This window comes from Drosophila takahashii, chromosome 3L, assembly GCF_030179915.1.
Source record: "Drosophila takahashii strain IR98-3 E-12201 chromosome 3L, DtakHiC1v2, whole genome shotgun sequence".
In the NCBI taxonomy this organism is placed as follows: Eukaryota; Metazoa; Arthropoda; class Insecta; order Diptera; family Drosophilidae; genus Drosophila; species Drosophila takahashii.
The window spans coordinates 5,930,498-5,943,523 of record NC_091680.1 but is presented as its reverse complement, the minus strand read 5'-3'; the positions used below and the strand labels follow the sequence as shown (position 1 = coordinate 5,943,523).

General features: G+C 40.1%; 4 protein-coding genes across 4 annotated transcripts; all 4 read left to right on the top strand.

The window, feature by feature from the left end:
• Positions 1-1,697: 1,697 nt before the first annotated feature.
• On the top strand, positions 1,698-3,123 carry LOC108068892 (uncharacterized). The gene is made up of 2 exons (XM_017158723.2): positions 1,698-1,760; positions 1,886-3,123. Exons 1-2 carry the CDS (start codon positions 1,758-1,760, stop codon positions 2,969-2,971), a joined length of 1,089 nt encoding a protein of 362 aa, XP_017014212.2. The 5' UTR covers positions 1,698-1,757; the 3' UTR covers positions 2,972-3,123.
• A 2,030-nt stretch (positions 3,124-5,153) lies between these two features.
• LOC108068902 (uncharacterized) lies at positions 5,154-6,192 on the top strand. Its single transcript, XM_017158735.2, has 2 exons — positions 5,154-5,239; positions 5,791-6,192. Exons 1-2 carry the CDS (start codon positions 5,237-5,239, stop codon positions 6,109-6,111), a joined length of 324 nt encoding a protein of 107 aa, XP_017014224.2. The 5' UTR covers positions 5,154-5,236; the 3' UTR covers positions 6,112-6,192.
• Positions 6,193-9,959: 3,767 nt separating this feature from the next.
• LOC108068895 (uncharacterized) lies at positions 9,960-10,622 on the top strand. The gene is made up of 2 exons (XM_017158728.3): positions 9,960-10,037; positions 10,100-10,622. Exons 1-2 carry the CDS (start codon positions 10,035-10,037, stop codon positions 10,613-10,615), a joined length of 519 nt encoding a protein of 172 aa, XP_017014217.2. The 5' UTR covers positions 9,960-10,034; the 3' UTR covers positions 10,616-10,622.
• A 552-nt stretch (positions 10,623-11,174) lies between these two features.
• On the top strand, positions 11,175-12,402 carry LOC108068884 (uncharacterized). Its single transcript, XM_017158716.3, has 2 exons — positions 11,175-11,285; positions 11,341-12,402. The coding sequence occupies exons 1-2, from the start codon at positions 11,283-11,285 to the stop codon at positions 12,265-12,267; spliced, it is 930 nt and encodes a 309-aa protein (XP_017014205.2). The 5' UTR covers positions 11,175-11,282; the 3' UTR covers positions 12,268-12,402.
• The last annotated feature ends 624 nt before the right edge of the window (positions 12,403-13,026 follow it).

The following is a 13,026-nucleotide window of genomic DNA, read 5'->3' as shown; positions in this document are numbered from 1 at the left end:
ACACATCAAAATTCCGACAAATTGGTTGACTCGCTAACAGCCATTCAAAATGAGCCATCTCGAATTACCAATGACCAATGGGCATAACATTTAACAATCACTTGATTGACGACATATAGTCGTTCGGTCCAAATCCATGACGTAGATAGTGCGACTTTCAAACCAGAATTCATCGATACTAAGATATAAGATCTAAGAGATCTGCCCTATAGATTGCGCAACTCAGAGCTTCTAAATGGAAATCAAAGCTAAAAACCCCCGAAATTCTAAAAAAAGAACAGCATAGAATTATTATAAATTGCGAAACGGTCAACGATCGACCTAGCCATCCATGTTTGGTGGGATTTCTTGGAATCTTCACCCATCTTTAACGTCATAACCAAAGAGGATAATAATATGTTGATGAATCGAGAAGCAATTAACGCAACAATCTGAAGAGAAAGACTTGTGTGCGCGATTATGGTTTTGCGAAAAAATAAATTGATTTAATTAAAATTCAAATCGATTGTATAACCAGCGGGTTTCCGAATCGTAGGAATTTAAATGACCAACATTAAAAATCAGTTTAAGAGTGCAACTTTTTGATGGCGTAAATCGATTTTTCAATTGGAACAGGAATTGGGAATCGGGAACAGTGGGCTATAATTGGGATTGTGGTTGTCCTTGCGGTTGTAAAGCCAAGGCAAAGGTCACTTTTGCTTTGCAAACCGGTTCTTTACGATGACTGACCATCCTCAGCGGTTGATTCATGCACCTGGATGACGTTTTGGGTGAAGGTCGCCCTTCAGAGAGTGTGAATAATTGCAAAAAAAAAAACTTCGAGAGATAATTTCGAATCCCGCAAGCCAGAGGCGGAACTTTCGGAGAATTTATGCAAATTCGCGAATGCTCTCATAAATAAAACATACCGAATCGGTTTTATTTTAGAACCAAATAGATGCAAAATTAATTTATGCTTTTCGTCGCGCTAACCAGCCCGAAAAAAACGTGGCTCTAAACTAGATTTATTATGGGGGAGATCACTTAAAGAGTGCTATTGTCTATGTCGCCGAGTGCCAAGTGGCTTCATCATCTCAACTCTCGATAGGCCCACTGACGACAAATTGGATGTCGTATAAAGAAACCAAATATTTGCAGATTATCGGGCGTGAAATTGCTCAGCCATGCGGGACCTTTATACCCATAAATCCCATTTGCACCCCTCCACTTTCCTCTTTCTTCCCCCGAAAAATCCCCCATAATTCACCGGTTTTTCTTGAATTCAAATTAAACTCTTTTCATATGGCTCACGATCCACACACAGCGTCTGCTTCTATAAGTTATCATATATTTTAAAATGTTCTTCTCATTTTTCTCCTTTCTTTGGCTTATGATTTTTATTATATGCGAGATTCGTTTCATTTACGTGGGTTCTATTTTATTGTTTTATTTTTTCTGGCCTGGCCAAAATCTAAATTTGTCGCCAAAATTATCAAAAAATTTCGCCTGGAACAAGATAGACCGAGCGTAAGTTTATGGGTGTCGTTCTGAGGGAGCTGAAGCCGAAGCAGGCTGAAAAAATCGCAGAGACGTCAGCAGCAGCCGGTTAACCAACCCAAGCAGGTTCTGTTTAGTTTTCGGGGCTCCGACGAGAAGCTTCTGCTAAGAAATCTCTTTCGACCATCCTGACTCGCTGGAACTATAAATAATGTAGACTCGGCCCGAAAAGGCACAGTCACAACTCTACCTTCGTGGTGTTGAATTGGTTCTGAGCAAAAATGGTGAGTTAAGAAGCCGAGGATCGAGGATTAAGGATCAAAGCGCTGCAATCGGTGGTGGATACGAATACCGAGTTGGCCATTCTGGATTTTTTGGAATACTATACAGGAATATCTCTACTTCGCAGAAATTCCTGATCGCTTTCGCCCTGGTGGCCGTGGCCAGCGCAGATGTCTCGCATCTGTTCTCGCACAGCAACAACCTGCAGGAGGATGGCTACCACTACTCCGCACCCCGTGCCCCCGTCGTCATCGATGTGCCCTACGTGCCCCAGCAGTCTGCCCCTGTTGTGGTCTACGAGGCCCCCAAGCCCAGGCCAACTCCCCCTCGTCCCGTCTACACCCCCGCCCCCGCTGGCGTCCTAAAGGACGATGGCTACCACTACGGTGCCCCCTCTGTTAAGTTCGAGGTTGCCGCTCCTCCACCACCAAAGGTCGAGTACCTGCCTCCCCCAACCACCAAGAAGGTGTACGTCGCTCCCCCAGTCTACGTGCCACCCCCAACCAAGAAGGTTGTGTACACCCCACCTCCACCACCACCAACCAAGAAGGTTGTGTACACCCCACCCCCACCACCACCAGCACCGAAGAAGGTCGTCTACACCCCACCCCCAACTGGCCAGCTGAAGGATGATGGCTATCACTACGGTGCTCCCTCTGTCAAGTTCGAGGTCTCTGCTCCCCCACCAAAGGTCGAGTACCTGCCTCCTCCACCCACCAAGAAGGTCTACGTTGCCCCACCCCCAGTCTACGTGCCTCCCCCAACCAAGAAGGTCGTCGTCTACACCCCACCCCCACCACCACCACCGAAGAAGGTTGTGTACACCCCACCCCCAACTGGTCAGCTGAAGGACGATGGCTACCACTACGGTGCTCCCTCCGTGAAGTTCGAGGTTAAGGCTCCCGCACCACCAAAGGTCGAGTACCTGCCACCCGCACCCACCAAGAAGGTGTACGTCGCTCCCCCAGTCTACGTGCCACCCCCAACCAAGAAGGTCTACGTTGCCCCTGCCCCAGTCTACGTGGCCCCCAAGCCAGTGTACGTCGCCCCCAAGGTCGAGTACGTCGCCCCTAAGCCAGTGTACGTGGCCCCCAAGCCAGTGTATGTCGCCCCTAAGCCAGTCGCCCCCAAGGTCGAGTACCTGCCCCCAGCACCCGTCGTCCAGAAGGGCTACAGCTACCCCAACGATCCCCAGCCCTCTTTCAACTTCTAGGCTCACGAAGCTCATTGTAAATAATACACAGATTAAGTATTAGCCATATTTGTGAACGAATTGTGAACGAAAGTGCTTCGGCCTTCCCGATCGCAGGAAAGCCGAATCCACTTCAAATAACCGTGAAAATAAAAGTCTTTCGATTTTAAAAAGATGGGTTTTACTTTCTAAATTTTTCAGAATGTTGCAAAATTAGCATTTCTAAATTAACGAAAAGAAAAATAAAACCTGAAGAACTTTAAAATAACTTGTTTCGTTAGCACTGCTAATGCTAAATTGACTAGCTAATAAGAACCAGGTGAAACAATTGAGAATAAAATAATTGATTATAATTGATGCAAATTAATATGAAAGTTAAATCGCAAAATTAATAACAAATATATTTCATCATAACTTTGCAATTAAAAATCATCTTAATTATAATTTGATTTATTACATTGAAAATATAAAAGAAATATAACAAATTTTCACTCTTTAATTTACTTTATTTATTGAAAGTTTTCAAAAAAATTTTAAAAAATCCATTTAAAAATACTTAAAAATTCAAAATGCCAAATGTTTTTTTTTTTATTTCGAATGATATTTAAATAATACAAAAATGTGTGCTTTACAAAGTTTTATCATCGATTTTTATTTATTAAAACCCCTGTTGGTATGTTAAAGATTTTAAACTTGATCATTGAACTCTAAAAGTATGCAGTATTTTATAGCTAAATAAATATGCCGCTATAGCAGAAATGTTAAAGTCATTCATGGTGAATTAAAAAAAATAAACCAGAACTCTATTGTTGGTTCATTGACACAAAATATAAATATCAAAATAAACAAAATATAGTCAAAAGTCTCAACCTAAATTTTCTTTTAACGTTATACGCTTTAATAATACAATGAGATTATGCAAAACAAATTTCCTTATAACAAAGGAATGAAATGACCACGAAATATACTTAACACTTAGCATTAGCTTCTAAATACTACCGTATTCTCACAATTAAAGAGAATATTTATAAAAGCGGAATTTAATCTGGTCAGCTTATTCCAGTTATTAAATTTCAATTGTTCTCGATTCGCCTTTGTTTCGCTTTCTTTTTCTTTAAGTAATCAATTAGTGGGTGTGTCTCCATCACCATTCAGATCCCGTTGGCAATTCACAGCAGGTGGAATTACCGCCAGACATAAACCAAGCTAATCAATGGCCAAATGGCCAATGCAATCAATCTTCCAATGTCCACTAAAATGCGATGCTATACTATAATCAAAATGTCAAGTTGGCGTGGATAAATTGTGCGATCGGCGGCAGTTTTGCAGCCGTAAAAAGCCAATGAAACGGAAACGTGTTGAAGCGTCACTTTTATGCGCTTTATATGCTCAAAACCCATCGGGCAGGGCTGCATAATTGAATATACACTGAAAAAAAACTATTATAGTAATTAAACTATTTTTACATAAATTGTAAACTATTGAGTTTCAAAAATATATAAATATATAAACTTTCGAGTATTAAAATTGTTGTTTAATAATATTTTTGGTTTTAAACTATCGGTTTAGAATTGAAACCAATAAATATCCACTTTATAATACTTATGATGAAATTAATACTGTAGAGAAACAGGCTTTTTATTATTTAGCATTTACTAGTACATCTGGTATAAACAATGAGTTTTAAGAGTTAATTTTTTTGGGTGTAGTATGTAAAGTTATGAAGAGCCACTCAGAAGATCACGTGGCAGCTGGGACAAACACTGATCCGTCAGAATCATTAATTCGAATAATTCGAATACAAATCGACAAACAAATGCGCCCGAGAGACAAAAGCAACGCACTGACACTTGACCCCACAAAACAAGTCTTAGCCTTGGCAATGGATTGGATGCCGATGTGGATTTGCTTGGAGATGGAGATTCCGATGGAGATGTTGTAGCATTTTGAGTGGAGTGCCTCTGACTGCCAGTTTGCCAGTAGCACCACCAACCAACCACCATTTGGCCTAAGACATCGATTTCGTTTGTTTATCTAGGGCCGCTCACTGTTCCAACGATTTTGGTTTATGTTTTGGCTTCCAGCACAGTCATCACGATCGCAATTAATAAAATGAGGCAAATGTGGCGGCGAACATATAGAAGTATAAATAGTTTGGGCCCGATCGCCGGCGCCTGCATTCGTTTGAGCAACGCTCCGCTGGCAGCGACAACTATTACGGCATTCTCGGAAAAGGTTCCCCAACCAAGTAGTACAAGAAAACCCGGCTAAAGATATTCTAGCATCATGGTAAGCGATTGTCTTCAGTAGCTGCACTCAAATGGATAATAATACCACCCATACAGCAGTTAAATTAGTGGGTTTTCTATTAAAAATGGCTGCAATTTGTTGTCTGCCACCGTTTAACATTTCAAAATTTAAAGGAATTATTAAATAAAATAAAAGAATAACTAGTTTCCTACTTGATATCATCGCAACATAATTGCTCATCAAATTTGCACATCTTTTTGTTAGATGAATTAATCATTTGCCTCTTTTTAAAAAATATCTTTTTAATATTTCTATCAAATCAGGTTGTTTTTATATGAAAAACAATTGAATGCATCATCAAAAAAATTAGCATAATTCGTTTGGAGCATTAAACAATTTATTAATGCTACTTAGGTTTTTAAAAAATCTAGTTCTCTATAAATAGAATAGAAAAATAAATAAATGGATCATAGTATTTATGCATATCATGGTCTTAAACATTTTGAATAACTTTTTGATGAGCGTTTAGAATCATTTATTTAAAGTTACACTTCTGTATCGGATTTCCTTAATTTTGTTTTTCTTTCTAGCGCATCACGTTAATCAGTCTTTTCCTTCTGGCCATTTGTCTTCTGGCCCGAGCAGATGTCTCTCAGTTGGTGAGGTCTGGCAATGGATTTGTGTACGACGTGCCCAAGGTCACGGAACTGGAACTGGAGGTCAACAATGAGTTTCCCACGGGCGAGGAGTTCCCCCAGGATGCCATCCCAGTGGCTCCTTCCGATGCGGAACTTGGCCAGGCCGAAGAAGAACTTGAGGAACCAGTGGTCACAGCAGCATCCAGCCCGCAGCCCTCGAAGAAAATCCATGGCTACAAATACCAGGTGCCCAGCCGGCGTTTCAAGAGCTAAACAAATCCACGCCTTAGTAATTTGAATTTGTACCAAAGTTTCGTAAAGATAATAAAAAAATAAAATCAAATTGAAAAACTAGCCAGTGTTCCTTTCACAATTCAAATAAGCCCTTGAATAGGGCTTATTTAAAAATACCTACTTTTTGCCTTGGAAGCGACTCAGAACGAGATATTCATCATAAAAAACAGAAAACGCAGAAAATGTCTCTGCTTGACCAAATATTTCTAATCCAAACCGGTTAAGGAATCAGAAACACAAAAAATTTGCAAAGTTTTGCGATAGACCATAAAGTCTATAAGGCCTAGCCGAGATCGCTGAGATTAATGCCCATAAAGAACGACAATTAATTTCATAATCTGCTTAAGTTAAGCACATTATTGGCAAAAGGCGAGCAGAAAAACGAGGATGGTTCAGCACACGCCATCCAATTCCGGCACTTGACAATCGATCAGCTCGATCTCTGCCAGTCAGTTCAACAACCTAAAACCATACATATAGTATTTTGCTACGCGTTGAAACAAAAAGTGATAGTTGAACATAGACCAGTATCTTCTGTTTGTTTATACAATCGAATCGTCCGAAGACGCTAATCCAACTAATTAGTTGATTAAACGCCGCTGCTGAAGCAATGGGGAATTTTTCAATAGCTTAAGGGATTATTTAAAATAGTTTTATAGTTTTTTTAACACCGTGCCTAATTAGAACACATTTTGTGTATTATATTCACGAGCATAATTAAATTATAAATTAAATAAAATTTTATTTTAAAATTGTTTTTTAATTTCATAAAAAAATAAATTTAAACAAGATATCTATTTAGCAATTCTTCTTGTTATTAAATATCGCAGATTAAAGGATTTATTTTAAAATTATAATATTATTTACATATGATTATGTTATGTACATTTTTTTAAACACAATTCCATAGATACATTTTATTGGCTAAACAATTTTTTTGTAAAATAAAAATTAGATTGAAGCTTAATCTAATTTTGGTTTTTGTAAAAAATATTCTTAAGGATTGTTGGAAATATAAAAAATATTTCATATAAAGTCCGACGTCTACTAATCACCTTCATTACAAAGAATTTTAATTTGAAAAAGATCTTTTTTTCCTAGTTCTCACCTACCTTTTAAGCTATCTTAACCATCTTCTCCGCCTCTGCACTATAAGCCGACTGATCTGTAACTGAATTGCTTCCGCAAGATCATGTCCCGCAGACAACTTCATTGTCTATCTGTCCATGAAACGCTGACCACTCAAACTTCTTGAGTTGCAAAAGGCAGCGCGCGCCATAATTATTATAAATGAAGTCTAAATGATTTATGACAGCCAGCAGAGCACGCTTACAACGCTCGCAGCAACGGAACTAAGATCTGCCGATGCACTGAGAAAAATATACATATTCATAAATAAAATAAATCATGATCTTACACTCATAAAAAAAAATCGAAGAATTTCCTTAAAATCTAGAAAATTCTTTCTTAAATTTTTGCCAAAGGCGACCTCACCTTTGTTTCAAGAAATGGTTTTTTTGAAAGGCACCATTAAAACAAGAAAAAATATTGGGATATCAAAATTTAAGAAATTTAATTTCTTAAAACAAGAAAGGGTTTTTTAGAAAGCCACCATAAAAACAAGAAAAAATATTTCTTAAAACAAGAAAGGCGATTCTTGTTTCAAAGGTGGTTTGTTTCTTGTTTCAAGAAATTAAATTTCTTAAGACAAGAAAGGGTTTTTTAGAAAGGCACATTTTAAACAAGAAAAATTCTTTCTTGTTTAAATTTCCTTTCAAGAAATTTTATTTCTTGATTTAAGAAATAATATTTCTTGAAAGGAAGTTTTATATTAACACTGAAACCCTAAAAATAAAATGTAACTTGGTTTTTTCTTTTGCATATTATATTTATTTACATTTAACACTTAACATTTAAACATTTTTAAATAACACATTTTTGACTCAAGAAAACATTAATATTACCCAAGGTCTGTTGAACTTTATATGACCTAAGGTGATCCATTTTCTTCGCCTTTCCTCATCTATAAAAAAAGAGTTATTGGGATATCAATGATTTGTTTTTAGATAAACAACTTTTTTGAAATAATGTAATGTTAATAATAGCCAAAATACAAACACGTTGGACAGACGACCGAGAGAGAGGAGCAAGACAGGTAGAAAATGAAGGGTTGAAAATCGAATTTCAGAGAGAGAGAGGCACGGGAGAGACACGTACATACATACATATATATTTACATACAGTCCTTTGCGCGAAGGGAGACCGAATGTAAGCAGGGCAGATCGTGTCAGTTTTAAGAAGGTGAAGAGAGAAACGTCGCGACGCGTAGGTCAAGCGACCGAGAGAGAGGAGCAGAATATGAAAGGGTTGAAAATCGGGTTTCAGATCGGGTGAGCCGCGTACATGCATAGATATTACATGCATACATAAGTATGTCAAACAAATACAACATATTTTTCTTACCTTAGAAGGTTTTAAAACAAAATTACAGCTTCGACAAACAAATTATTTGGCTGTTGCAACTGCAGGTATTTTCACTCTGAAAAATAAATAAAATGCGAGTAATAAGATAAAGTTATTATAGAACTGTACACCCACAAATTTATGTACAAATGTATGTATGTACGTAGCTCTTAGCTAAAAAACAATTCACCTAAATTGGTATAAGCTTGTTAAAGAGATTTGAAATGTATCCTTTAATTACATACATACAATTGTACGCCCGCTATACAAAAAATTATATACATATTTACATACCTTTGAATATTCGGAAAAAGGCTTCACCTCTTATCCGCTTGAAAATCACGTCCATCACTCACGAATTTTTTTCACAACTGACGCTCGGGGGATCAGAGAAGTCGGTAGCCGGATAGTAGTCGGGCCGAGTAGGCCCTTCGTCCCACTTCGTTTTTCTTGTCGTTAACATTCGGCAGCCGAAGGAAGTCAATGGCTACTTTCCTATATTCTAGGGTCATTTCATTCATATATTCAAAGGTGATTTTGTCCTTAAATACGTACAAAAATGTTTTGGCTGCGACGGCAAAACAAACATATGAGATTTTCATTTTTCTATTTTTAAGAAAAATTCTTTCTTGAATTTTTTCCATCAAGAAAGGTTTTCTGTATTCAAAGGACAATTTTCTAATAACAAGAAATTTTTTTTCTATTTTCAAAGGTAGGCCGATTCAATGGCGAGATTTCCAAAATTTAGAAATTAATTTTTATGAGTGTAAAGAATTTTAATCTTAAATTAATCAACTCAGTCATGCGTATTTATCAGAGGTAGCTGATATGCCAATAATTATCATTTTAAATGTTGTTTTTTGGTTTTTTTGGGGTACTCACTGAATATTCATATCAATTAGATTTTTATCTGTAATTATACAACTATTTCTCAGTGTGCTGGGCCTTTTGAGCCCTAAGTTCCCTCGGAAGTGGAGGCTTACTTTTAACACCGCAACAATGACCGCCGTGGTAACTGAAAACCGAAGTGACGACGTTGATGAAAATCGGCTCAGTAGGGCCTCTTGGCATAATGGTTCCAAAAAAAAGAAACAATAAATACAATGTTGACGCTGCTGCTCCTCTGTCAACTTCGACGCACTATTGTGGCGCTAATCATTCATATAAACACATCGCTACAGATACAGATTCGAATTCGGCTTCGAAAATACAGATGCAGATACAGATACATTTACCGATACAAAGAATGCCGTGGGGCTAGCGGAGTTATATCGATTTAAATGATAATAATTGGCCTCTAGAGCCATGGACATGGTATGTTATGGTATGGTATCGATCTGTTTTAGAATTTTGACTATAAATAAACCGCCGTCGATGCAAACGGTCAATCATTTGTGGTTTAAGAGCTCAAGGTGTCAGACATATCAGAAATAACGGACATGGTAAGTGTGGTCTATAAAATAAAATGGACTGAATTTAATATCTTTTTAACCTATTTCTTTAGAAGTTCTTCATTTTGGCCACCTGCCTGCTGGCTCTCGCAGCTGGAGATGTCTCGCATTTGCCATTGGAAGTCCTGGAGGAGCATCACGAGCATGGCTATGGCTATGATTATCCCAAGCCGGAGGTTCCATTTGTGATTACCAGTACAACGGAGCCACCACCACCGCCACCACCGACTTATCTGCCACCCAAACCGGTGCCTACTTACCTGCCTCCCCCACCACCCACTACTACTACTACCACTACCACTACAACCACTCCCGCTCCCACTCCTGCTCCCACTTACCTGCCTCCCCCACCGCCCACTACCACTACTACTACCACCACCACTCCTGCTCCCACTCCCGCTCCCACCTACCTTCCTCCTCCACCACCCCCACCACGCACCACCACCACTACGACAACAACCACGACCACACCTGCACCCACACCAGTGCCCACCTACCTGCCACCCCCTCCACCGCAACCGGAACCGGGCTACCACTACGATGCGCCCGCCCAAGAGTTCATTTTCTAAGTCAAAATAATTGCAAATTGAAAAGTATCGACATTATCGATATTTTCGATATATTCAAACATAGATATTTTTCGGAAACATCGATGATTCTATGTTATTATCGAAACTATCGATATTTTTCAAGCTCTGCTCTCAACCACCGAACGTGTAAGATGATTTTCCCCGCGGATTTGTTTTGTTTTGAATAGATGATACTAGGCTTAGGTTTACATAAGTTTAAAACTATCTCAATAAACGCTGTTTTGTTTTAACCCCATTAGCATTGATATCTCCCATAATATTTAGATTTAAATGGGGCAAAAGTGGTGCAGAGATGGTGCCGAGTCAATCACCGTCAATTGTCTGGGGATTTCGTCGCATCCGCTGCATATTCATGAGCTGCTTTGTTGTGCCGGGCTAATTTAGCCGAAATCGCATTAATTGTTTGGAGTTTTGGACTTTTTGGGGGTATAGAGAGAGATAAACCACACGCCGATAATTGGCCAGCGGCCTCAAGTTCATGAAAAGCAAGAAAAGTGTGAAGAAAACTAAAAGAGCCAGATGGTCGAGGAAGCTACCGATCTTTGTATAAAAGCGTTGACCATCGACGTTATTGACATTACTACCTGTTGTCGGCAAACGGCAGCAACATCTTCAGCTCAATTCAGTGGATAATCTCTTGGAGGAAATGGTAAATAAAAGTGGTACATCCTTTGGCTGTGGATTATATTCTGATTTTCTTATAGAGACCCATGCTGATCCTTGTGGCCCTAGCGGGCTTTGGCCTCTGTGTTCGGGCAGATGTCTCCCATCTTTATGGAGGAGGAGGTCACCATGATCATCATCACCACCACGATCACCACGACCATGATCATCATGATCACCATGACCACCACTTCGATGCCCATTCCCATTCTTCTCTCTCCCACGATCATCATGATCTGCACATCGATCTGCACTATCAGCCGGATCTCCATGATCACCATCATCACCACCACCACGAGCTCAAGTTCGATATCCCCGGTGGATACAGCTATGGAGCTCCGGAGAAGCCGCGTCAGAAGTACCTGCCTCCCAAGGTTTCCCTGCCACCCCCACCACCTCCTCCACCGAAGGCTAGCTATCTGCCACCCTCCAAGCCCGAGGTGAAGTACCTGCCCCCCGAACCGGTGGCCAAGTATTTGCCACCCAAGGTAGCTCCTAGCTTGCCTCCTCCACCACCACCACCAGTTGTGGCTCCCAAGAAATTGTATCTGCCTCCCAGTCAGCCTGAGACCAAGTACCTTCCTCCTCCACCCGCGGCTCCTGTAGAGAAGTACCAGCCTCCTGCCCCAGCAGCTAGGTATTTGCCACCCAAGGTTGCTCCCAGTCTGCCTCCTCCACCTCCACCACCACCAGTGGCTCCCAAGGGATTGTACCTGCCTCCTGCCGAGCCGGAGACTAAGTATCTGCCGCCTTCCAAGCCCGTGGAGAAGTATCTTCCACCTGCCAAGCCCGTGGAGAAGTATCTTCCCCCCAAGCCGGAGCCACAGTATCTGCCACCCCAGCTGGAGGCGGATTTCCACATTCCCATTCCCTCCTACGCCCTTCCATTGGGTCCTGCCCCCAGTCCCATCCACGATGCCGAGCAGGGTTACCACTACAAGGCACCACAGCGTCGTTTCAGGCATTAGGATAAATAGTTAACCAGCAACCAACCACCGAAGAAAAAACCGCACCCACAATAACCAAAACCAAATTCATACAAAACACACTGCATCTAGTTTTAAGCTGTACAAATTAAAAGCAATTTAAACCTGAAAACGAAATTAATTAATTTTTATTACACCACCACCATGACAAATATCGACACTATCGATATTTTCGATATTTCCGTGTATCGATTTTTATCGGAAACATGTTTTACCTTTAAAACATCGTTATTATTGTTACGATATTACAAACGTATCGGTATTTTTCAAGCTCAAAGCACCACTCCAATTCGATATCTTTCCCCATCCTCTCTCAAGGTCAAACGAAATTGAAATCGAACCCAAATTGCTGTCACCCTGCCCCCGAGGGATCCATGTGGATTCGGATTTCCATCTGACCCCCAAATCTAATTGCGGCCAATCAACCGAAGTAGCCAAACAGCTTCGGTTTTTGGCTTAGCTTTAGTTTAGCCTGATCATCACCTGCAGTGTCTATAATTACTGTCTTTTCGGATGAAAAATGATGTTAGTTTTTGGCTGAAGATATATTTAGGAATTGATCGGCGTCTGCAGGGTTTTGTTACAGAAAGATTCGAGCCGAGACAAAATCGCTAATCGTCCATTGCAGCCAACGGCAATGGAGCGACAGTTGACCTCTTTCAATGTTGCCCAGATGAAAGAGATGGGGCAAGTCTTCCAAAGGCACCTTCAAAAGAGTGGACTAAATTAATTAATAAGGCC